This window comes from Dromiciops gliroides, chromosome 6 (genome assembly GCF_019393635.1).
Source record: "Dromiciops gliroides isolate mDroGli1 chromosome 6, mDroGli1.pri, whole genome shotgun sequence".
Taxonomy (NCBI): Eukaryota; Metazoa; Chordata; class Mammalia; order Microbiotheria; family Microbiotheriidae; genus Dromiciops; species Dromiciops gliroides.
In genome coordinates, this window is record NC_057866.1 from 271,118,631 (window position 1) to 271,145,182 (window position 26,552).

General features: G+C 43.0%; 1 protein-coding gene across 7 annotated transcripts in view; it reads left to right on the top strand.

Annotated features, from left to right (window-relative positions):
- Positions 1 to 3,018: 3,018 nt before the first annotated feature.
- TRPC3 (transient receptor potential cation channel subfamily C member 3) overlaps positions 3,019 to 26,552 on the top strand; it is a 110,730-nt gene continuing 87,196 nt past the window's right edge. For 5 of the 7 annotated variants that reach the window (XM_043972720.1, XM_043972722.1, XM_043972726.1 and 2 more), the window contains exon 1: positions 15,217 to 15,826. In XM_043972720.1, coding sequence (XP_043828655.1) covers positions 15,603 to 15,826 — 224 coding nt within the window. In that variant the 5' untranslated portion in view covers positions 15,217 to 15,602. Of the gene's footprint in view, positions 3,200 to 15,216; positions 15,827 to 17,673; positions 17,744 to 26,552 lie in introns of those variants that run through there. The other 2 variants (XM_043972725.1, XM_043972727.1) reach the window with 2 other exon arrangements.

A 26,552-nucleotide genomic window follows, 5' to 3' on the forward strand; every position in this document is an offset into this window, starting at 1 on the left:
AAGTGTCTGAAGCCGGATTTGAACTCAGGAACTCCTGAATCCAGGGCTGGTGCTTTATCCACTGCGCCACCTAGCCACCCCATGTCCTTTATTTTTAATTTGGGTATTTATAATAGTCAAAATTACTTATTTGCTCAAAGTCATTCTTAAAATAATATTGCTATTACTGTATACAATGTTCTCTTGATTCTGCTCATTTTACTCTTCATTATTTCGTGCAAGTCTTTCCATGTTTTGTTTTCAATGATTCTCTGAAGAGAAACATTTCCTACTTACGGCATAAAACAGGCATATGTTTACCCAAAGTAATCACCACTGTGATGGAAGAGATCCTGTGCAAGGTCCAGATCCAGGAGGGATCCCTGTGAATAGCGAGATGCTGCCATTAGTGAATGGCTTTATGTTGACTGCATCAAGTCCCAAGATATTTCAAAGCCTCCTTGGAAAAGATCTGTTACTATTCAAAATGGCTTGCTCATCTACACAGGAAAGGCCAAATGGATGAAGAATCTCTATTGTCCGTATTTTAACATGTGTTGGAATAAACATTCTGTAAGATTTGTCCAGCAGTATGGATATTTGGGACAGACAGTTCAGATAAACAATGAGCTAGGTCAGAGTAGAAAAAGATGAAGAAAGAGAATGAATTGCTTATGTAGAGGACAGAAAACTTCTCACTGCAAGTTTCTCATAACAGCAAAGTTCCATCTATTCAATAAAAAGTGTTTTTTAAACCAATGTTGTTATATGGCAACAAAACTTGGGACACTACTCTCTCTGAAGAACTAAAGATGAACATCACAAAGACAGAAATGGCAATGTGCATGATAGGTGTTGCAGGCTAAAGCATACAACCAAGGAGGAACTTTGAAGAAAAACAAGAATAAAGGATGTTATCAAAGAATCATATGACAGAAAAAGAAATGGGCTGATTATGTGCATAAATAAAAGATGACAGCCAGAGTAATCCGCTGATACCTTCAAGATGTAATGGGAAATTGAGGAAGTTCCTTCAAATACTGGAGGGATCCCATGTAGTAAACTTTTGGGAGAACATGGACTAGTGTGGCACAGGATGGGCAGACTTAGAGGGGATGTGATCAGTGTAGTTGAAGGGAAACCACAACTCTAGATTACCCATCCATTTGAGTATTGAGAGTACTGTAATATGGTGACTTGCTCAGAGTTACACGGCTAGTATGTATTAGAGGTGAGATTGAAATCCAAGTTGTCCTAATTCCACCTCCATCCCTCTAGGAATGGGTGGAAAAGGAAACAAGTACATATTAAGCACCTACTATGTGCCAGGCACTTTACAAATATTATATTTTATATTCTCAACAACCCTGGGAATTAGTTTATACCTAACTGCTACTCTAGAATGTTCTAGAATTTCCAAAGGAGAAAAAAAATCTTAAAATGACTTAATGGCACATATTCTGCCATTAGTAAATTAGTTTCTGTGATTGGCTGGTTTGTCTTCCTACATGGAAGTCATATAAAAATGGGGGAAAAGGGAAGGACTAATACTAAATGTGGTAAAGAATGCCATTAAAGCAAAAAAAAAAGATTTGTAGCAGTTATTTTTGTGGTGGCAAAAAAATTGGCAACTGAGGGGATGTCCATGAAGTGGAGAATGGCTGAGCAAGTTATAGTATATGATTTGATGAAAAAACAATTGTCCTCTAAGAATGATCAAGGGAGAAATATAGGAAGACTTGTATGAACTGATTCAGAGTGAAGTGAGCAGAACCAGAAGAACAATTTATACAGCAAGAATAATATTGTAAAGATAATTAACAAAATGTTTTATTTTCTTTTTTGAACTTTTCCCCTTGTGTTCTGATTCTTCTTTCACAACATGACAAATGCAGAAATATATTTAATGTGATTGTACATATATGACCTATATCAGATTGCTTTCTGTTTTGGGGAGTGGGGAGGGAAGAGAGGGAGGGAGAAAAATTTGGAACTAAAAATCTTATGAAAACAAATGTAGAAAAATATCTTTACATGTAACTGGAAAATACTTTTACGTAAAATACTTTTATGATTAAAAAAGATAATCAATAAAAACACCCAGTAACATAGTAACTTATAAACATAAAGAACTACCATAGTTCCAAAGGACTCATGATGATAAAAGTATTCCAGATAGAGGTTTGATGGACTCAGAGTGAAGACTGAAATGCACTTTTTTCCTCTTTTCTTTTTCTCTTCTTCTCCCCCTCCCCACTCCCTGGAAAAAAAAAAACAACACAACAACACCATGGCTACTATGACTTCATAATTGTAATGGGTTTTGATTTCTTGCCTTCTTAATGGAGGAGAGAAGGGTAGAGAGAGGGAGAGAATCTGGAACTGGCAGTAAAATTGAATTTAAAATAAAATAACAAAACAGTTTTTACAAGAATACTATTCCAGATGTATAGCCATGAGATGCTATGGATGAATATTGGTGTGAATCCTTCTCAAGTTCCCAGGATTTATTATGTGACTAAGACTTTCTTCAGTTAGTGGCTTAAATTGGCTGCCCCAGAGTCTTTTTTTTTCCCTTTAAAACTCATTTTCATTAGATCTGAAAGGTCACGAGGAAGATGTGAAGTTTATTCCAAGGAGCCTGTTGTTTCTTCCTGTGAAAAATCTTGCTTAATCTTTCCACTGGGAGGTGGAAATGTAAACATTTTTTTTTTAAATCAAGGGAAAATGATACTTGCTAATCTCTTTGAGAGTTGCTTTGGTCTTCCCCCAGAGGCCACTGAAAACTAATTTCTAAGGCTCAGATGCAATTTCTTGAAGGAAAAAAATAGGTGGGGCGTGGCAGGTTGGGGAAAGGAGGGGGGAAAGGAAGAGGAGCATCAATGGCAAGGAGGCAAGGGACATCAGCATTTTCATTGGCTAAGCATATTTCATATGAGCCATGGGAAAACATTCATTCCTGAATTATTGCTGGCTTAAGTGAATCTCTTTAAGACTCTCAGGGTGCTACAAAATGTACTGTCCTGTATGTCCCGGGCTATTCTAAAAGTCATTCATTCGTAAGGATCTGGAGAACCCTTTGAACAGAAAGAATCTGGTCCTTCTAGAAGCCTCAGTCTCATCCAACACAAGTATCTGCTCCTCTAATTCTTTGGGCTAACTTCCTCAGCGGTGGCTACCAGGAAAACAGAAACCAGTGGATGCCATCTGAGATGATGAGGTATGAAGAATAAGCTTCTGGGTGCTAAGAAATGTTCTGTTTTGTCAAGGAATTAGCTTCATCACCTGCAGGTAATTAACATCCATGTTTTCTCCTGGAATTAAGTGGTAGCCAGGGCTAAACCCAGGTTGAGTTGTCTTTTTTTAAAATGTCTGTTCTTTCTATTTGAAATCTGTCTAAGCAATCCTCACCCATATGCCTTGTCTACTCAACCATTTTACTGAATAACAGCCTGTCTTTTGCACCCTAAATATTAGATGCTTATATAGTTTTTGTGGGTGCCCTGCATGTACTTGTTGACTTTATCCACCTTCTGACACTGGGGAAAAATATGAGGGATGTGAATATCATCCTTCATCCCTGACTCTTGAGATGTGTCAAGGGATAAGGGAAAGAAGAAAAATCATGCAGGCAATCAGTTTCCAGCATTCCTGATGATTACCGGGAATACTTAAGGGCAGGCAGTGGGATTCTCAAGTGTCTTACTGTAAAATTATGTGATTTGCAGACTCAAGATAGGAGGTGCTGGAGTTATGCGCTCAGCCCACAGTGCAGAGAAGTAGCCAAGAGGCAGATGAAATCTTTGGCAGTGTTAAGATAAGTGTGGTATTAGGACCAGGGAGTCACAGGGGAGTCACAGCATCCTCATTCATCCCTGTTCGGACCATAGCTGTGGAGTCATTTGTGCTCAGTTGTGGATTCTACAATTTAACAAGTATATTGGCCCTTGGAAGGCAACCAGGGTGGCAAGGATACTCAATCACATGAGCAATGAGGGGGTGGAAGCTTTAGGAAGGTAGGTTTATACCTGATATAAGGAACTACTGGGCCTTGCCCAGAGATGGTCTCTGAGGTCCCTCCTTACTCTGAGATTCTTTATTTCCACCCATGCCTACAATCAGGGAACACTATATAACAGAGTTAATTGAAAAAACCAATTAGGTCATCTGTGAAACACTTAAAATGAGAAGGCAAATAATTAATGGAGAGGAATCACAGTATCTGGTATTATATCCAGACAGGTGGTAGTCAGCTTTCAAGCTTCAACTCTCTATTGTTTCATTTCAGAAGGGACTCCTCTCTCCTCTCAAGGACTCCAACTCCATATCAAGGCCTTGGAATTTTCAACCATGATTTAAAACTTTTACCATTGTTAAATATGTTATGGGTCTTATCCCCCTCATCACTGCCACCACCACCTGAACTCAGGTACTCCTGACTCCAGGGCTCTATCCACTACGCCATCTAGCTGCTGGGCATCATAGATTTCAAGCTGTAAAGGAACCTTAGTCCAGATGAGGAAATTATGACCTATATAAATTGAGTGACCTGTCCAAGGTCCTATAAATAAGGTAGTAGAGCCAGGATTCAGATTCTCTGATTCCCACCACTCTTTCTATTGTATTATACTACTAGTCTCATTTGCCTCCAAGATTTGGTGTCTGAATAAGATGCTCCATTTCTCTGTGGTTTTTTTTTTTCAGTTCAGTATTGTCAGCAAAGACTAGAATTATATACAAAGAAAAGCAGACTATCTAATACTTTTTATAGGAGATGACTTATTTCTTTCATTCCAGGTTGTATTAGAAAAAAGGAGACTGTCTTAGGTGATATGGGAAACTCTAAATCCTACATTTCCTCAATGAAATTGCCTTTGATAATGCCATTCTTTCATTCATAGAAGGAAAGGATTATTGAAAATCAAAACACTAAATCATTCACGGATGAAACCATCCAAAGACTTGGCATTTATCTTCCTGCTTCATTTATTCAGCTCAGGAAATTGCTGTGGTGTCTCAGTCTGCTAATAAAACAACAGGATGAGTCGCTGGGCATTCAGGCAGGGAAAGCACTTACCCCTCCCTGTGTGTTGTAACATAGATGATAGTCTTGGAACTCTGGGAATCCATCAGTCATTTCCAGGGAGAAGGGGTGGGGGTGCTATCGGGAGGATCAAATAAGATAATATATGTACAGTGCCTTGAAAACTTTAAAGCACTACATGAATGTGAGTGTTGCTGACCCTAATGGCAGGTAGCTGCTGCTGCTAATAATAGGAAGGAAGAAGAGGAAGAGGAGGAGGAGGAAAATGATGATGCTGAAGAAGATGAAGATAAATAATGTGAAAGTCACATATTAAAAAACTATAGAGGCTCAGCTCAAGGGCCACCTCGAACAAGTGACTTTTTCTGCTTCCCTCTAGTGGCTAGTGTTCTTCCCAAATTATTTTTCATTTTTTGTGTGCATTTTGTTTTAATGTATCAGAGAACAGTCTATGTCTTTTCTCACCCCAACCCCTTCCAGAATGTTAGCATCTCCAGAGCAGGTTTTTGTCTCTGTGTCACCACTGCTTAGCACAATTCAGGCATAGTAGGAACAAAACATGCCATTTGATTAGTGCAATGGATAGAGCACTGGACCTATAGTCACAAAGGCCTGAGTTCAAATCTGGCCTCAGGCACTTCCTAGCTGTGTGACCCTGGGCAAGTCACTCACCCTCTGTCTGCCTCAATTTCCTCAACTGTTAAATCGGGATCATAAAAGCACCTACGTCCCTGAGTTGTTGGAGGGCTTTGCAAAGTGTCTGGCCCATGGGAGGTGCCTAAAAACGCTTGTGTGAATGAATAAAATGACAGTGCTTAGTACACGGCAGACACAGGAAGCACTTAAGAAATGCTGCTTATAGTAATGAATTAATGAAACTCTTAGAAACCCAGGCCAACCCACACTCTTTGACCAGTGATAAAAGGACAGCGTGACCAGAGTAATGAATGAAGGTCACATTTCCTGACCCAGGTGCTAAAATCTGCTTGTCTTTTCTGTTACACCTCACATAGTCCGTGAACACATAACTTGGGTTCTCTTCAAAAGCAAACTCCCCCCAGTCCATAGGATTGTCAGTTTGAAGCTGGAAGGAACCTTTGGCTCCAGGAGCCCCTTCTCCATTTTACGGATGAAGAAACTGAGGCTTGAAGGGGTGAGGGCTCACCCAAAGCCACACAGTAAGTGGCAGGGCTGAGATTTAAAACCCAGGTCTGCCTCCATTGCTTTTCATGAAGTAGGAAGGTTGTTCACTTTCTAACATCTGACACTTTCTAACACCTGAGTGTTAGAGGGAAAGGGCTTCAGGGAAGGCTTATCACTGGTATCAAAGAGGCAGCAGATTGCAGGATAAGGGGTAAGGACTGGGAACCCGCATATGAATTCTGACTCTTCTACTTACCTATGTGACTCTCGGCAAATTGATTAATGTTTCTGGGCCTCAGTTTCCTCATCTGAAAAATGAGTGGGTTGGACTAGGTGGGCCCTAAGGCCTCTTCCAATTCTGAGTCTACGATCAATGTGATATTTGCTTTTCTATTGCCACTTTTGCTGCCTTGAGAGAATTGAGGGGATGGGGGAGAGATCAATTTGAGCTGTAGGAATGAGCAAGGGTAACAGTATTAAAGGGAACAGACTCTGGTTTGGGCACTGATGAAGCAAGGACTTTTAGGCAGGACTCAGATGGTACATGAACAATATTAGAGACCGGAAAGGATGCCCCCAAAACAAATTTCTACCTTGGCTATATCCTAAAAAATATTTGTCTAATTCTGCACTGAGTCCTTCACCTTTCAATCAGAAGGTGGGTAGCATGTTTCATCATTAGTCCTCTGGGATCCTGGTTGGTCATCAGAATGATAAATTAAGCACAATAGTATCCCACCACATCCAATCTGTTCATCCATTCCTTAATTGATGATCACCCCCTCAGAGTCCCATTCTTTGTCACATCAAAAAAGAGCTATAAACATGTTTGTGCATCCTTTGAGTTGGTTTTGATTAAGATTAATCCTTCCCTCAATCTACTTTCCATCTAGTTCTCCTTCCCAACTTCTTCCTTTTCCTTCCTATTTTACTGTTGAGTGAAATATATTTCTGTACCCAGATCTGTGTGGATATATTCTTCCTTCTTTTGACTATTTCAGATGAGAGAGAGAGGTTCAAGTGTTAGCGGCCCCCCATCCCCTCCTCTTTGTTTGTATAGATGTCTACTTATACACTCTTGTTATGTGAGATAATTTTCCCTAGCCTTGTTTTCCCATTCTTGCCTGTGTTCTGCTCTTCTTCTGTCCAATATTTTCTTAAGAACATTAAGATATAACAGAATCAGTCCTAAGCCACATCTAATTGAACTTCCTCCATGAACCCTGATGAAGATAGGGATCAAAGGAAACACATATATCATTTCCCCTATGTAAATGTAAGCCATTTACCTTTGTTTGATCCTTTATTCATGTGCAACTTTTTGTCTTTCCCTTCATTCAAAATTTCTCCACAGCTCTGGTCTTTTCAGCAGTAATACTTGGAAGTCTTCTATTTCATTAAAAATCCACCATCAGCACCACTACTCCCCTTAGTATTGTAATCAGTTTTACTGGGTAAGTTATTTTTGGCTGTAAGCCCATATCCTTTGCTTGCTGAAACATCATATTCCAAGTTCTCTGATTCTTTATAGTGGTGGCTGCTAAATCCTGTGTGATTTTGACTGTGGTTCCTCTGTACTTGAAATCTTTCTTTCTGGTTGCTTATAGTATTCTTCTTTGACCTGAAAGCTCTGGATTTGCTTATGCTCTTTGTGAGAATTTTCAGTTTTCTTTTAAGAATTCTTGAAATAGGATGTGTAGGCTCTTTCTTTGGTCATGCCATTCATATAGTTCAATGATATTTAATCTTTTACTCTTCAATCTGTTTTAAAATCAATTATTTGATATCCCTTACATTTTCTTCTATTTTTTGAGCCTTTGAACTTCATGGGGAGGGCAGGGCAATGAGGGCTAAGTGACTTGCTTTGTAAGTTTCAAGTGTCTGAAGCTGGATTTGAACTCAGGTCCTTCTGATTCCAGGGCCAGTGCTATATCTACTGTGCCACCTAACTGCCCCCCTTTTAACTTCATTTTAATTTATCTTGTTGCTTTATGAAGTCATTGGCTTCTATTTGATTTATTTACATCTTCAGGGAGTTTGTTGCTTGAGCAAGGTTTTGTACCTGTTGTGCCAAGCATACTTGTCAGGAAATCTAGTTGAGTTTGTGCCTAATCTGTTTTTCTCTGAGGCAATGTTTATAGATGTTTTGGAATCATTCTCTTTTGTGATTCTATCTTGAGTATCGCTCCCACAATAATAGTTCATTATAGTGGGGTTATTTTTCTGTTTAAGTATTCTTCCAGGCAGTCCATTACCTGACTTTGGACTTGATCTTGGGATTGGGCTCTGCTACATTTTGAGAAGAAAGGTCTGAGATGGTCCTGTTGCTGATTTCTTGGGATATTGAACATTATTATTCCAGGATCTCAGGAACAGGCTGGGACTTGCAGGCTTTCTGTTCTTCTAGAGTGGACTGATCCAGAGCAAAGTCTGATGGCTACCCTCACCACCACCACCACCCACACACACTCTGAGCTCTGTAAATTCCTGACCTTGATGTGAGTCTGAGCAAGAGTAGAATGCTGCTAGACTCCTCCCCTATCAGGCAGCTGGAAAGCTCTGTTGGCTCAGAGTGGTAGGATTGTAGGCTCCCCTTCAGTCAGGAATTCCTGCCCTGATTATTCCTTTGTGGGCTGGGCTGGATAGCAGAAATGAGACCCTGCTTCATGTCTAAGTTCTGAGCCACACCATCGTTGCTGGCTTCTGAATTTCCTCCATTCTCTGTATACCACCCAGGGCCTCCTTACCATTGCCATGCACTGAATCCCATCTCATAGTGCCTTGGATCTGTGATCCTCGAGTGTGGGTCTGGCATTGCCATAGTATGGGTATGGTGCTACCTCTTGACTTGATGTACAGTCTATTCACCCAACCTGTTTCTGGTGTCCTAAGACCTCCCTAGGCTGAAACTGAGCCCCAGAGAGGTGGAGGGATCTGCCGAGGGCCATACAGGTGGCAAGTAGCAAAGTCAGCATTCTAGCCCAGGTCATCAGCTTCCAAAGTCACCATTCTTTCCATTGCACCATGACACCTATGTGCAAGGGGCACCAAGACATGAGAAGAAGGCAGAAAGGGAAGTAGAAGGATGACACAATCTTTTCTTTCTTTCTTTCTTTCTTTCTTTCTTTCTTTCTTTCTTTCTTTCTTTCTTTCTTTCTTTCTTTCTTTCTTTCTTTCTTTCTTTCTTCCTTCCTTCCTTCCTTCCTTCCTTCCTTCCTTTCTTTCTTTTTTTCTTTCTTTTTTTTTGGTGAGGCAATTGGGGTGAAGTGATTTGCCTAGGGTCACACAACTAGTGTCTAGTGTCTGAGACCGGATTTGAACTCAGGTCCTCCTGACTCCAAGGCCAGTGCTCTATCTACTGCACCACCTAGCTGCCCCACAAACTATCTTTTTCAAAATTTTGTCCAAGGCTTATCCTCCCAGATCCTGTACCATAAAAAGCCTCTGATCTACAGATTTAGAATTCAGTCTAGGGACAAGTGGTTGGGAACTGGAAATGAGCTCCGTGGTCATCTGGTCCAACTCCCCCATTTTCTAGAAGAGGTCTAGAGAGGTAAGTGACTTATCCAAGGTCAGGTAGACAATAAATGTCAGAGCTGAGGCTCTAACCTTGATCAGGTTGTTTCCAAACCAAGTGTTCTTTCCATCATATATACCACACTGCTTTTTGTGATTTTTGAATGTAGGCATTTTGAATACATCATGGATTTAGACAGGAATTGGCAGGCTTGGCTGAGAACCTGACCAGCATTTAGAGTACTATTTCTTTGGGAGAAAGTAACTCAAGTGCCAAGTAGTTGATTTATCTATAAACTCTTGATCCACAAACTATTAATAAGTTACAGAAGGATTGCCCGCCTGGCATAAGATGTTTGGCGTACTCACTCTTTAGTAAATGTTAGAATTAAATAAAGTAGAATTTTAAGAGCCCCTAAATCTCCCTCTTCCTCGTAGAAAAGTGAAATATACTCAATTATATGCTTCACACCACAGGACGACCTCCCTTCAACCAGTCCCATTTGGGTACAAACTGGTCTACAATCATCTTCCTTTTCTTATGCTACTTCCATATCAAGTCAAGTCAAATCAATAAGAATTAAAATACTTACTATAGGCTAGGCACTGCACTAAGTGTGGGGATACTAATAGAAGCAAGAAATACAGTCCCAGGGGGAAGCTAGGTGGCGCAGTGGATAAAGCACCGACCCTGGATTCAGGAGGACCTGAGTTCAAATCCGGCCTCAGACTCTTGACACTTACTAGCTGTGTGACCCTGGGCAAGTCACTTAACCCTCATTGCCCTGCAAAAAAAAAAAAAGAAAAGAAATACAATCCCTGACCTTAGGGAGCTTACATTCCCATGGGGAAAAACAACACATTCTAATGAAGGAAGCTGAAAAGGTGGTAAGGGGAAGAAATCCAGAGAGTCAGAGATGGAGCACAGAGGGGAATAAGAGTGAACATAAATAGCCTGGGCATTTTCCTCGAAATGGAAGGAACTGAAAAATCAGATGGTGGAATGGTGTGGAGGGAACTTTCGGGGTAAGAAGGTGGCTGGGGCATGAGAGAGAATGAAGTTGGAGGGGCAGCTAGGTGGTGCAGTAGATAAAGCACTGGTCCTGGATTCAGGAGGACCTGAGTTCAAATCTGGCCTTGGACACTTGACACTTTACTGGCTGTGTGACCTTGGGCAAGTCACTTAACCCTCATTGCCCCCCCACACACAAAGTTGTAAAGTAGGAATTCTCTACCTAACTTTCCTCTTGAACTCCCAGACCCACCTTCTGCCACTATCCCATATGCATGTCTTCTCTTATGAAGCTCATTTCATGTATATATTTCATTCCTTTCCAGGTCTTCTCCCTCAAAAATCTCTCTAGCTCTTAATCCATCCTTTATTTCTTTGTCCCAGTCTTAGAAAATGAAATCACTCTTATACTTGTCCAGTCAACCTCTCTCCTTGTACAAGGACTCAATCCCATCCCCTTCTTCCTCCTTCAGGTGTTTGCCCCAAAGATCATGTCCTCTCTCTCTAATCCTGGATCATTCTATATCTTCTGGTTTCTTCCTCCCTCTTTACCTTTTCCTTCCCTTGACTTTGCACCCCCATAAGCAATTGTATTCTGTCTCTCTTCCCATTCACTTCTTTATCAAATTTTTAAAGTTCTATTAATTAATAGAACTATTAATTATATTAATTATAATTATATTAATTATATCTAATATATATAATTAATTATGATTATATTAATAGTACTAGGTAATTAATGCAAATTGTTGTTGTTGAGTCATGTCCAGTCATGTCCAACTCTTCATGACCCCATCTGGGTTTTCTTGGCAAAGATACTGGAGTGGTTTGCCATTTCTTTCTCTAGCTCATTTTATAGATGAGGAAACTGAGGTAAACAGGGTTAAGTGACTTGCCCAGGGTCACACAGCTCATAAGTGTCTGAAGTCTAGTTTGAATTCAAGAAGATGAGTCTTCCTGACTCCAGGCTGAGCACTCTATCCACTGTACCACCTAGCTGTCCCATTAATGCAAATATTTAACCCCGTTTTTTCAAGTGGGAAAACTGAAGTTAAGTGAGTCCCACAGCTAGGAAATGTAAGAGTAGGCATTTGAATTCATGACCTCTGACACGATTTTAGAATTATTTCCACTCCTCCATACGAAATCAGCCAAAGTGACCTGGCTGATTTCAATAGCACTGCTTGCTATCTAGGAGTTCAATGAGCATCAATGATAACCTGTACAGTTGTTCTTTATTTCCCCTATTGTACAGTACTTTGAATGATCCCAAGCTGTTCTCAGCCAGAAAAGTTCGACTTTTTAATATCAAAAGTTCCCCAGTCATGCTCTGGCTGTGAATCATAGAGTCCCACAATCTCAGAAGAATCTTAACCACAGGTGACCCAAAAGGCCCAGATATTAGTTGGGCTAAGGAGGATGAAGCATGTTTCAAATATAACTCAGGTGAGAGAAGAGGCATAAAGGACAATCTGGCTTTCAGCCTCATCATTCAGCCATATCGACTCTTTCCAAAATTACCACTGAACTCTTAATCGCCAGATCCAATGACCTTTTCTCAGTCCCTACCCTTCTTGCGCCCTCTGCAGCCATAATTGATCGTCCTTTTCTCCTTAATACTCTCTTTTCTGGGGGTTTTTGGGATACCAACCTCTCCTGATTTTTCTACTTTTCTGGCCACTCCTTCTCAGCCTCCTTCAATCAGTCTTCATCCAGGTCATGCCTATTAACTGTCCAGGGCTCTTCTCCGTCTATAAACTTCACTTGGTGATCTTATCAATCCCCATGGATTTAACTATCATATCTATGCCCATGATTCACAAATCTACTTATGTAGCTCTAACCTCTCTGCTGACATCCAGTCTAGCATCTTCAACTGCCTATCAGATATGTTGAATGGGATATCCAGTAGAAATATTCGACTCAACATGTACAAAACTGAACTAATTGCATTTGCCCCCAAACCTTCTCCCCTTCCAAACTGCTCTATCACTCTTTTGAGGTTCTCCACCAGAAGTTAAGTGACTTGCCCAGGGTCACAGAACAAGTCTAAGTAAGTAAATGTCTGAGGTTGGATTTGAACTCAGGTCTTCCTGACTCCAGACCAAGCACTCCATCGCCATGTTTATTTGGTATTTGTTTAATCTTAGGAATTCACAGAAACTACAATTCCCTATTGAATTGAGTCAAACTCAGCAAAAATGTTATTCTTTGTATTGTCATTTATTACTTTGGAAAGCAGAATGGCATGGAGTTAGAAAGTAGGATTCAGGTCTAGGAAGATGGCCCACCTGTGACATATCCTGACTTTTAGGGTGCAGAAAAGATTCTGGTCTGGCTCAATAGGAGTTTCCTGATGTGGGAATTCCTTATATCATTTCCACACAGGTCCAGTTCCCTATCCTCATGTGCAAGGCTCTTTACTAGGTTCTGGGGCTACAAAGACAAAAATGGATCAGGTCCTACCTCAAGGAGCTTATATTCTGTTGGGTGGGGGAGGGGAATATGATTTCTACAGAGAAGCAAACACAAAGTAACTTTAAGCGGAAGGATGTTAACAACTGGAGGGCTCAAGAAAGACCTTGGGGAGAAGGACATGAGGGAGGACAGGGATGGGATGGGATAGAGATCCAACCCCCACTAAGAAAAGAAGCCAGTCTGATTAGCTCTACTGATGAAATGAAGACCTTATTTTAGCTCTCATTAGAACATATCAGGTATTCTTGTGAAAATAGCTGTCCTTTCAATTTATAACTTGGAGGAAGCCTATTCAGAACAAGTTGAAGTCATTGGGGAGGTGGATGTTGTGGATTTTAAAAATAGGTTATTTAAAAATTATGTTCTAGATAGAGTTCTTAAGATTCGGTGAAAGGTATGTAGGCAGCATGGAAGACTCATTGGATGAGGCAGACACAAGACCTGGATTCTACTCTCGCCTCTGTTACCTAGCACCTAGATGACTTTGGACAGCTCTCTCCATAGGCTTCCATTTCTAAATCTGTAAAAAGGGGGTGTTGAACTAGGAGTCTTCTAATCAGTCAGTCAGTCAACAAACACTAAGTGTCAGAAATTGTGCTAAGAGCAGAATATACCAAGAAAGGCTCCCAAGGAGCTCACAGTCTAATGGAAATTAGACTCATATGAGATAATAGATGTAAAGCATTTTGCACATCTTAAAGTGCTACATAAATGTTAGCTATTATTATTATCAATAAATAATGTCAATTTTTCTATCAGGAAGTCTATGATCTTATTGTGACCCTTAACCTCTCAGGCTGTCAGGTTTCTCAACTGTAAAACTTGGACTAGATAATATCCAAGGTCCTTTCTGGGTCTAAATCCTATGTTTATTGCAAATTATGCTACCTTTGATTACCTTGAAAGTTTGTTCACAGGAAATATGGATATTTTTGCCCTCGGGGGAATCTCGGGTCAGGACCTGCTGCCCTATGTTCCTAGGTAAAACTGGGTACGTCTCTGTTGGCCCGTTCCTTGAGGGCTTATTGTGTGTACAATTCTTTGTGATCCCATTTGGGGTTTTCTTGGCAAAGATTCTGGAGTGAGTGGTTTGCCATTTCCTTCTCCAGCTCATTTGACTGATGAGGATACTGAGGCAAACATGGTTAGGTGACTTGCTCAGGGTCACAAAGCTAGAAAGTGTTTGAGGCTGGATTTGAACTCAGCTCTCCCTGACTCCAGGCCTGGCACTCTATCCACTGCGCCACCTAGCTTCCCCTGGGTATAGTCCTTGAGGATACAGCTTTACTATCTTTCTTGGTCAGCATTCTGACTTACTTGTGGTGGGCTGTGAAGAAATGTTTGGTTTAAAAGACACAATTAATTACAACCTGAGGTGTGATGCAGGTTTCTGCATTACAGTTCGGGATCAGGAAACGTTGCCTCCAAATTAACCAATGTCGGGCTCTCAATTACTTCAAAGGGAAGGGAAAATTTGTTGCCTTTAGTTGGAAAGTTGAGGTTTTGAGTAAGGGAAGGCAGGAATTGAGGGAAAGAAAATGGTTTTCCCTTTGGAAGCCTGAATCTTTCAATGGAAAAGATCTTTCTCTCTGTCTCTGTCTCTCTGTGTTTCTCTGTCTCTATGTGTCTCACTGTCTCTGTCTCTTTCTGTCTCTCTGTCTCTCTGTCTCTGTGTTTCTGTGTTTCTGTCTCTGTCTGTGTCCGGGGCTTCCCCCCCCCCCGCCCCCCACCTCTTTCTCTTTCTCTCTTTGGAAAGGGAAGGTTACAGGGGCTTCTCCTCCCTCATCTCGCAGGTCTCAGCAAGTTGCATGCGTCCTTCCTTCCTTCCTCGCCCCTCGCGTCCTCCTGGTCCTGACCAAAGGCAGAGAGACAGTCCGTCCGTTCTCCACCAGCTCTGTGGCCCGCTCCTTCCTCCCCCTGCCCCACCCCCATTCCCGTCCCCGTCCATCCCTCCACCCCCCGCCCCGCCCTTGTTCTCCCCCTGGGAATGATGCTGTCCTCGCCCGCGATGTGGTACTCCAGGAGAGAGAGGCGAGGGCGGAGGAGGGAGGGCTCGCTGCGCTGCCCGAGGGGCCCCGCCGCCGCCGCCGCGCCGCTGCCCGGAGCGCACAGCTGGCCCCCTCTGCCGGGGCGCACAGCTGGCCGCCGCAGCTGGCTCCGGGGCGGATTGGATGGTGAGGGCGCAGTGGCGGCGCGCACTGGGCTCGGGCCGGGCTTTCTCTCGCCTCCAGTGCCTGAGCCCCGGGCCCTGCCCCGCTGGGCTCCCTTGGACTCCCGCCTGGGGCCGCCTCCGGGGCAGCGGGACGCGCGGGCCGAAGGGGTGGGGGCCGGGGCGGAGCGAGGCGTTGGTGGGGGCTGCGGGGGCCGAGAAGGGCAGCCCTCCCTCGCTCTGAGCCGAGCCCCAGCCCGAGCTCCGGCCGGCCCGCCGCGATGTCCACCAAGGGCAGGAAGTGGAAGGAGCCGGCGAGGGGGAGAGTGACCTTCCCGGCTCAGGAGGACGAGGAGCAGCAGCTGCAGCAGCAGCGCAGCGGCCGCTGGGGCTGGAGGGGCGTCAATGGGGGGCTGGAGCCGCCGCCCCTGCCGGGCTCTGGGGAGAGCCCTGCCGAGCCCCCAGGCGGAGAGCTGCCTCGCTTCCTCCTGGGCAGCAGCAGCCTGTGAGTACGATCTCCAAGCGCCGGCACGCTAGGGGCAGGCTTGGACAGATGGAAGCACAGGACTAGGGGCTGGGGAGGGGAGGGGGGCGGGGAGGGGAGCAGGTGGCCCCTTTGGAACTGCGATGTCAGGGCTTTGAGCCCCAGGCCGCTGAGCTGACCCCTCCATCAAGTGGCCCGAGGGAAACTCTGAGCAACTTTTCTGCTGGCCAAGAGGCCCGCCGATGGCGCCCCCGATGCCGCCTGCGAGGTGCAAAGACTGGAGGGGCGGGCGGCCGCTCCAGGGTCAGAGCGGGTAGACAGGCAAGTGGGCAGAGTGTCAGGCAAATGGACTGCCAGGCAGCAGGGCAGACAGACTGATGGACGAGGCGGGGGAGGGGAGAGGGAGGGAAAGATGGGGGCGGGGGAGGGAGAGAGACAAAGAGACAGAAACAGAGACAGAGAGAAAGAAACAGAGACACACAGAGAGAGATAGATGGGCAGACAGGCAGAGAGATAGGTAGGAAGACCATCAGGTTAGACAGGTAAACCCACTGGCAGAGGCTAAGACAGGCAAGCAGACAGGGAAGGCTGACCCACTGACAGAGACAGACCGGCCCGCAGGCAGAGACAGACAGGCAGAGGGGGCATGGGCAGGGAAATGGCTAGGCAGTCAGACAGGAAGCTAGGCAGTCGGAAGACAGAAGACCCACAGACAGGCAGCAGAAAGACTGAACGACGACAGAGTAAGCTGACAGTGACAGGCAGGCAGACAAAGAAAGAGGCAGTGGGGCAGACAGGCAGGTAGAGGCAGAAAATTTGAACGGCAGACAGAGTGGTAGACTCGAAGCCAAACAGGCAGGAAGAAAAGAGAGACGACCAGCAGACAGAGACACAGACAGACAGACACACACACACACACTCAGGGCGAGGCAGAAATCAGACTGGCAAGGTCGGCGGGCTGGGACGGACGGACGCGCAGGCAGGCAGGCCAGAGGACTTGACCCTCGGACAGGCAGACAGATGGGCAGAGACAATGACAGGCGCAGACGGGCGGCTTGAACCAGAGCCACCTGAGCACCTGAAGCACGCGGGGAGGAACCTGCTGCTCGATGAACACCTAATCCAGTGGACGCTTCCTCCCAGCCAAAGCACCCCAAGCTCACAGAGCCGGTAGACAGGCCTGCAGCACCCCGCCCCCCCCCCCACACTCACTGACCGCGGCGACTCGCCCCGATCGCACAACCCGGGAAGGAAGGCTGCTTCATCCCAGGGCATCGGGGCCTTGGGGTGGTGACCTGGCAAGGGACGGGGGTGGTGGGGGGTGGGGGTTTGCCCATCTGTCTTGTCCTACATAAGGGGAGGAGAGATTCTAGTGGCATCGAAAGCTGGGGCTGGGAGGACTGCCCGGAACCTGACGGCTGGGAGTAGGGGGTAAGGGGGGGGGGGAGGCTCAGTGGCCATCTCATCCGCTCCTTCCTTTTTAGGGGAAGGAAGGGTCTCGAGCCATATGAGCCGGGAAGGACAGAGACTTTGGTCAAATTCTCACCTCTAGGCTCAGGATGGGTAGGTGTGTATCAACCCAAGGCGCCTGAGGGCCCTCGGGGAAAGTGAGCGGAGGGGCCACACGCTTAGAGTGGCTAGTTCCAGACTCAGGATTTTGCCCCCATGGCGGGGGTTAAGCGGTTTGCGGAAGGAACCAAAAGCCCTAGGCAGAGAGAGGAAGCGAGCTGGGGTCTGATCCCCAGCGGGTCCACAGCGTCCTTTGGCGTCCCGAGCGAATCTTCTGCAGAGAAGCACGCCCCGATCCAACATCAGGGGAATCGGTCTCTCAAAGCAATGCTCCGACCCTCTCCTACCAAGATCCCAACTTCCCCAGAGAGATCCTGTCGGTCTGTTTCAGTATGCGCCAGGACTTGGGTCGTCCTTTTCCATATGGAGGTAGCGCATAGCTAGTGTACTGGGTGCCTATTAATAGTCGATAGGAGATGGGCTCTGGAGGTTGGGGAGGCAGCCTGGGTAAGTGAAGAGTGCCCTGGGCCTGGAGTCTTTAGGACCAAAGAATGTCAGAATACAGAGGGACCTTACAGTTCATCTCCAGGAACTCTTAACATGGGTTTTTTATTTTTTAAAAATAATATTTCAATATAATCATATGCATTTCGTTTTATGCATTTACGAATGTTATTCTTAGAAGGGGCTCACAAGCTTCACCAGGCTACCAAAAGTGTCTATGGCACACACAAAAAATGAGGAACCCCTGACCTGGTCTGACTGTGGTATGGAAGAATTCTGGATTTGAGTCAAAGGACCTGGGGTCAAATCTTCAATTACTCATTACAATTCTTGCGACCTTGGAAAAGTCACTTAATCTTTCCCGGTCTCAGTTAAAATAAGGAGCTTGAAAATTGTTTTTACATATAATTGGGGGGAAATAACATAGTAAATTTTAAAGAATGTAAAAAAAAAATGAGGTTGGACTAGCTGCCCTTTCAGCTCTAAATCCTATGAACCCAGAGAAACTTGCCCAAAAGGTCGTGGGCAGAGTAAAAGCAGAACCAGGGTCCCAACCCAGGTACCCTGTTGTCAGATTCAGGACCCTTTCCCTATACCTACTCTCCAAAGTTAGGATACAGTCTGATCGTTACTAGGTGTGTGACCTTGGGTGTGTCCTTTAACTCACTGGAGCTCAATATCCTCATCTGTAAAATGCCAGAGTGATTTCTGAAGCCCCTGACAGCATCTCCTTCTAACATTTTGTGATTCTCTGAGGGTAGTGTGCATGCCTTCCATTATATGCACAGCACCATCCCCTCCCAAATGGCGAGATGAAAACTGTCCACCCTTCTGCCAAATTTTTATATATAATTTGCTCCAAATACGTGAGTCTGGCCACATTTTTTTTTTAAGTGAGGCAATTGGGGTTAAGTGACTTGCCCAGGGTCACACAGCTAGTAAGTGTTAAGTGTCTGAGGCCGGATTTGAACTCAGGTACTCCTGACTCCAGGGCCGGTGCTCTATCCACTGAGCCACCTAGCTGCCCATTTAAAAAAAAAACACAAAATAGAGCTGATCTGAAGAAGTAGGACACAAAGGAGACGGTTCGTATTGCTTTCTAAAGTTTTGGGTCAGTGAAACAAACCTCTGAGGTCATTTTGTGGTTTCATACAGACCAGTCTAGTGGGTAGAGGCATTGAGGTGGTACGGTGGATGCATCGCTTGGCTTGGGGACAGGAAGACGAGTTCAAATGCAACATCAGACACTCATTAGCTGTGTGACCCTGGACAAGTCACTTAGCTTGTTTACTCCACTAGAGCTCAGTATCATCATCTGTAAAATGATCTGGAGAAGAATATGGCAAAGCACTCCAGCATCTTTGCCAAAAAACCCAAAACACTAAAAATCAAATAAACAAACAAGAAACCCAACCCATATGGGATCATGAAGAGTCAGATGGAACTGAAACAACTGAACAGCAGTCTAGTGAGTAGGCAGAACATTTTTCTCACAGACCTACAATACCCCAACAAGGTAGGTTGGTTTATTAATAATAATCAACATTCATGGGATCAAAGACTTGGAGCTTGAAGGGACTTTAGACATAGTTAGTTGACCCCTTAATTTTATGAATTGGGAAAATGAGTAACAAAGAAAGAAGGCGACTTGTCCTAGGTCTCACAGGGAGTGGGTGGCAGGGTCAATGACTTGGACCAAGTTCCTAAGAGTAGGGATTGTTTCATTGTGTTCCTATCTTCAGCACCCAACACAGTGCTTGGTACATACATTAGGCTTTTCATAAATGCTTATTCCACCTACATCTATGTTCTTTTCAATCTATGGAGCCTGCTTCCATTTTATGACTGTGATGTTTAAAATCTTAATTGTGGTCACCAAAATTTAAAAGGCTTCAGTACCAGTCTTTGGGCATTAAACATTTATTAGAGCATACAGATATTTACAAAGAGTTCAGAAGGTTATGAAAAAGAAGTCCTACCTAGCCTAGAGTTCCAGCCTGGTTGGGTTCTTCCTGAAGTCCTCCTCCACAAGCTTGCTTTAATCAGGAACACCCTTTTCCAGCCTGTTTTAATCAGCAATCCTCCCCAAGCTATTTGTGGAAGCTTTTTTATACATCTGGAACAGAGGCAGTCCTTACACCCTGCTTCAAGGTGATTGGTTGGCGTCATCCAAATCCATTGTCTTTGAAGGTGTTCTCAAGTTGAGTTCATAGTCTAGTTTCTGAGAATTATACCTTCTTAAGAGATAGCCAGGTGTGATCACAATCCAATTAACTTGATACAATCCAATTAACTTGAAGTAGGCTTAATCAGCAGTCAATCACTCTCACTTGATTCAATCAGTCTTGATTAATCTCCAGGTGGGTCTTTGAGTATCTGCTAAATCCCATTATTTCATCACATTCCCCCCCTTGTTTCTTCTAGGAACAGGTGTTCCTAGATGAAACAGTAAAAAAAATAATTAAGTCTTTGTAAGTCTTTTCTCAGTTCTCTTGTCTTCTTGGAGTGGTAAGATGTCATCAGGAGGAAGCTGGATTCTGGTCTGGAAAGCTGGATTCTTCTTTAACTAAATTGCTGGATTTTTTACTAAACCTTAGCATAGCATTGTCAATGATCAAATTTAGTACATTCCATTACATTCCCTCCTTTATATAATAGAGAGTTGAGGTAGTTATGCAATCTATAAAACTTCTTACCACCATGTGTCTGGATCAAAGCCAAATTTAGTAACGTGTTTATGTCACCTGAAAATGTTATGGAAAGGTTATCATACCACATCTCATGGTTTCGAGACATCCAGTAGGCCATAGGTGGATGGATTCTGACTATGCCATCAGACTTAGTGAAAGAAAAAGAAAACTTTTAGAAGGGAGAGAGGAAGAAACTGGACTGTGTCCAGCAATTGTGGTCTATATAGTTGCCATCATAAGCAAACCATAGATTTACATGTACCTGTCTCTCCTCCTGTTGTACATATATTCTCTACAGGGCCTATATCAAACTTATTGTAAGAGCAGTTAGTCTCTGAGATGATAAGTTTCCATAATTCAAAAATCTCATATTAATTTCACCAAAGACAATATGATGGTAAAAATGCATGTTATGCTGTATAATTGATGATGTACTTGTAATATATACAATAATTCCAAACCATACCCAGAGTATACAGTCACAATGACATGTAAATGATAAATGAATGTAAATGACTGATAATATTAGACATTATTACATAATCTTTTAGCAAGTATACACATTATCTTATACATGAATTCTCTATCTAGTATTAGAGTAACAGATACTTGAAGTGATAAACAATTTATCAAAAAGAAATAAGACTCAATATTCAATATGTTCATTGATAAACCAAGCAATAGGTTTTAATAACCTTTTTTTAAAAACAGAATCCCATTAAAAAAATTCATTAAAAACTCACGGTTCTCTCAAAAAAGAAAAAAAGAATTGTGGTAGCTTCTGAGGCCCAAGGGCCCCACCCACAACATATACTTAAAATGTCTGAAAAGTCACTTAGTTTACAAAATTGAGTTAAAAAAAAAAAGAAAGCAAAAGAAACAAAAGTCAAAAACAAAGCAAAACCAAGACCAAAACCAAAAAGCAAAAGATTTGCTAAGCACTCTTTTGTGCTCTTAAGGAAACTTAAGTATGTGGGGAATTCCAGGCCTTTTCAATGCCTTTCAAAAAACAAAACAAAAAAATGGCTTTAAGGAACAAAGGTTAAGTAGGGGGAAGGGAAAAGGGGTGGGGAAGATTGAGGTAGGCCTGAAAACAAGGCCATGTTCTCTCAGTGGTTTACCTGTAGAAGGAAAAGCTTGTTAAAGGTAAATTATTATGCTGCTAGAGTTTGGGGTATACCACATTGTTTTAACTGGTTCCCCAATTCTCTGCACTCCAAAGTGGTAGGGGTTTCTGAATTGTCATTGATTTTTCTAATGCTGTCATAATGTTTTCTATGGTAGAAAATGTGGAGTTCTTTAGCATCGGCTTTGTTTGTACCATGGATTTGCCATAGGGGTTTATTCAACTGGTGAATGATTACATTCAGCTAGTTATGTTTTGCAAAGGCTACAATAACGTCTTTCCCAACAGAAGTACCAGCTTTATTTTAGTATAACTTTCAGGCACCCTGGTTTAATTTCAGAGAACCTGAAATTGTGGCTTGTAAGGTATTTAATGACTGCTGGTTTGATTCTAGCAACTCCTCCTTGACTATGCTTTCCTCTTCCAGTAATCACAGAGAGATATGGTTTACCACCATTCTGTTTATGCTCTTCAGTTTTTTGTTGCAATACAGTTATTAAATAATTTATGGCTTCATCTACATGGAGTCCATGGAGGTCCAAAACATTCTTTGGTAGTAGGGAAGCATTGACTTTCTCAAATATCTTCACAGCAGCAAGATGGTTGGCTTCCCTCATCTTCTCCTTGTGGAGACTACCCTGCTGTGCATAAAATGTGGCAACATTTTTTTTCCCCATGAGATAAGCTTCTTTTGCCTTGTTATAGCATTCCAATCTCTTTTGCTGGTGAAGGAGAGCCTCTGCTCTATAGTCATCATACTTAAGGGTTTTGTGCTGACCTTTAGATGCCTGACCTGAAAGCACTGGTGCCAGAATGTTCTGTTTAGCTCTATTTTCCTCATTTGCCTCAAAGATATATGTGGCTATTTCTTTAAGTCTGTCAGGACTCAAGCTATTCCAGTCAGGACATTGCTCTTTAAAATATTTCTGGATTTCTGGTAATGAATTATAAACAAATGTGTTGAGAACGATATAGGAATCTCTTAAATCTACTGGATCCAATCTGGCGTACTGTCTAGCGGCCTCACAAAGTCTATCATAAAATCTGTTTGGTCTTTCATTAGCCTCCTGAGGTAGGCTTAAAAATTTCTGCCAGTTTTCTGGTTTTCTAGAGCAAGATTCCATTCCCTTCAGAAGTGTTTCTCTAGCATCTTTTAATCTTTGGAAATCCCTATCATTATTATAATTCCACTCTGGATCCTTTAGAGGCCATTCCATATCGGCCTTACCTTTCGCAACAAGGGCATTTCCTGCTGAGATAATATCTGTAATCTCAGTTGGGGACAGTAAAGTTTCCAAAAGGCAAGTAACATCAGCCCAAGTGGGTTGATATATATTAAATATGGTCCTTAACTGTGAAATTACAGTGTTTGGATTTTTCTCAAAACTAGGGATGATTGATTTCCATGCGCTCAAGTCACTTGGTTTAAAGGGGCTATATTTTCTGTCTTGAATTGGTGCTCCTTTTTTGGTATGTTCTATAGTTTCCTGCAGCGGGAGCAGTTTCTGCTGATCTGATTCTAAACTTGGATCATCTCTAGTAGAAACAGCCATCTTGAGGACTCTCTCCATATGTGACAATTTCCCCCATATTATAACAATGATAATAACAAAAATAAAATCCTTAGTCGTATGAACTATGGATGTGGTATTAAAAGGTATTTCAATTGCAGGCATAAAATTTCTACTTATATTAAACGTATTTTCCCAAAGATTCTCACTTATACTATTATACAAAAAACTTTTTGCTGCCTGAATGAGGAAAAAACCAATAATGTTATGAAGGACCATTGAGTAAACTATTCCTCTAAGTCGGGACGTTATGCTGTCCCAATACATTCCGATGAGAAAAATCAAAGGGATAGTAGAATATTCGAGCATCTTGCCCTTTAAACTGGGCTGGCTTTTCTGTTTAAAGCAAGACTTTTAGAGGCTTAAAGCAAGGGAGATTAGGCAAATGAGGCAAAGTCAGTGGGGGTATTTAAGAGAAAGTCCACTAAATTAGGTGGCTCATGGCCAAACTAGGGAGGGTGGGAGGGTCCTTTAGGTCCCTTCGTGGTCGCCAAAACTGTGACGTTTAAAATCTTAATTGTGGTCACCAAAATTTAAAAGGCTTCAGTACCAGTCTCTGGGCATTAAACATTTATTAGAGCATACAGATATTTACAAAGAGTTCAGAAGGTTATGAAAAAGAAGTCCTACCTAGCCTAGAGTTCCAACCTGGTTGGGTTCTTCCTGAAGTCCTCCTCCACGAGCCTGCTTTAATCAGGAACACCCTTTTCCAGCCTGTTTTAATCAGCAATCCTCCCCAAGCTGTTTGTGGAAGCTTTTTTATACATCTGGAACAGAGGCAGTCCTTACACCCTGCTTCAAGGTGATTGGTTGGCGTCATCCAAATCCATTGTCTTTGAAGGTGTTCTCAAGTTGAGTTCATAGTCTAGTTTCTGAGAATTATACCTTCTTAAGGGATAGCCAGGTGTGATCACAATCCAATTAACTTGATACAATCCAATTAACTTGAAGTAGGCTTAATCAGCAGTCAATCACTCTCACTTGATTCAATCAGTCTTGATTAATCTCCAGGTGGGTCTTTGAGTATCTGCTAAATCCCATTATTTCATCACATGACTTACAAGGAACTTTTGACTTAAGTCAGCATCTTGGATTCCTTCAACAAACCTGTTGGGTGTGGTCCTGCCGGTCATATTGACTCCACTTTGAAGATGAGGAGATGGAGATTCCGAGAGACTGAGTGATCACACAGCTAGAAAGCGTCTATGACAGAATTTTAATGCAGGTCTTACAGTGCCCTGGCTTCTCACTCTACTGTGCTTCATCTTGGTTATATCATTATATGGTTTAAGAAAGTTTCCTTTTGCTGGTGAGGAAAGGCAAGTTAATGGGGGGGGGGCAGGTAGAATGGAAAGGAGAGGCACATCGAGATGGACCCTTTTGCTGTGACTGCCCAAAAGGAAATACTTTCTTCAGGCAGGAGGGTTTGCCCTTTTACCTGCCCCTGAATTTAGGCCTCTGTAGTCAGATGTAGACCCAGGTACAGGACCATGGATGCCACAACAGCCAACAGTTCAGAACACACAGCTGAAGGCTTAGGTTCTCGTTAGCTTCTAAGATTTACAAAGCACTGTTCTCCCAATAGCCACCTTAGATAGGATGGTCTAATCCAACCCCTTCATTTTACACATGGAAAAAGAAAAATCTGTGACCCAAAAAGGAGCAATGTCACCATCACTCAAGGTCACACAGCTGGTCAGTGGCTGAATAGGGTTTTAATTGAGGTCCTTTGATTCCAGAACCTGCACTACTTTCACCATACCATGAGTTCTCTTGTTAGGTTGTGATGCCCATTTTACTGATGAGCACACTGAAGCACCAAGTGAGCCCATGGTCTCATAGATTCTGTACGAAGGGGTGGAGCTGGATTCACCTCTAGGACCTCTTGATTTGGGAACATTAAAATCACAGGGGCTCATTTTAGATGCAAAGAATATAGTGCCCCATTTTGAAATTTGGCCAGGATCCTGGAGGAAGTATTATACTCTGTCCAGAAACATTGCCTTGAGGGGCAGCTAGGTGACACAGTGGATAAAGCACTGGCCCTGGATTCAGAAGGACCTGAGTTAAAATCTCACCTCACACACTTGACACTTACTAGCTTACTAGACTGGGCAAGTCACTTAACCCCCATTGCCTTGAAAAAAAAAAGGAAGAAAATTAAAAAAAAGAAACATTGCCATGGCTGATCAAGAAACATGACACATGTCCAATACCCTTAGATTGGTTATTTACTTGTTTCATTACCTGATGTAATATCAATATCATAGGATTGTAAATTTAGAGCTGTAAAGTACTCTAGAGGCCATCAAGTACAACCTCTCATTTTACAAATGAGGAAATTGAGGCACAGAGATGTTAATTGTCTTGTATAGGCACATAGAAATCAGAGAGAGGATCTCAACTCCAAGTCCAGTGCCCTATACATTGTACCACACTGAGACATTGAGACAGAACCGACCTAGAGGGGAAGGTGTCTGCATGATCTTATCCATGTTTATTATTTGGTTATCTGTGACTCAACTGCCAATTTGAATCCTAGCCTTCCCTAAGTCTTCTCCTTAGCAAACCAAGCACTAATGCTTATATAGTAAAGGATGATATTGAATTTCAATGCACAAATTAAGAAATGCATCCATTCCCCAACCCCTTCACAGGCATGTCTTTTTGACTCCTGAGTTGTGGCAGAAAAAACTCCAAACAAATAAACACCTTCACTTGGTGGACAGTCCACAATTGAGATGTTTCTCTTGGCATCAGAGCTGGAAGGGAGCAGCTAGGAGGCGCTGCAGTGGATAGAGCGCCAGGCTTGGAGTCAGGAAGACTTGAGTTCAAATTTGACCTCAGACATTTACTAGCTGTGTGATTCTGGGCAAGTCACTTAACCTCCATTTGCCTCAGTTTCCTCGTCTATAAAATGAGCTAGAAAAGGAAAGGCAAACCACTCCAGTGTCTTTGCCAAGAAAATCCCAAATGGGGTCACACACAAAAAATCAGATATGAATCAACAACAACAGCAGTTCAGAAGAGAAAACTGGAATTCAAATTGGTCAATTAACTTCCTCAAGTGCAAAGCCCGGATTTGAACTAAGGCTTTTGAGTCAGAATCCAATCTTCTTTCCACTACACTTTATTATGCTTTGGAGGTCGCCTTGGCCAGTAGATTCTGTCAGTTCTGGGGGCTATTGTGCTCAAAGCTTTTTCAGCTTGGAAAAAGTTTGACCTTTGGGTCAACCAAGATTCCCTCTGTACCACACTGTGGGTCTGGAGGAGGCCTTAGCACCAAAGACCAAAAACACTCTCCTGAGAGCTCTTTTAGAAAAGCCCCTTTGTGATTCCTTTGGAGA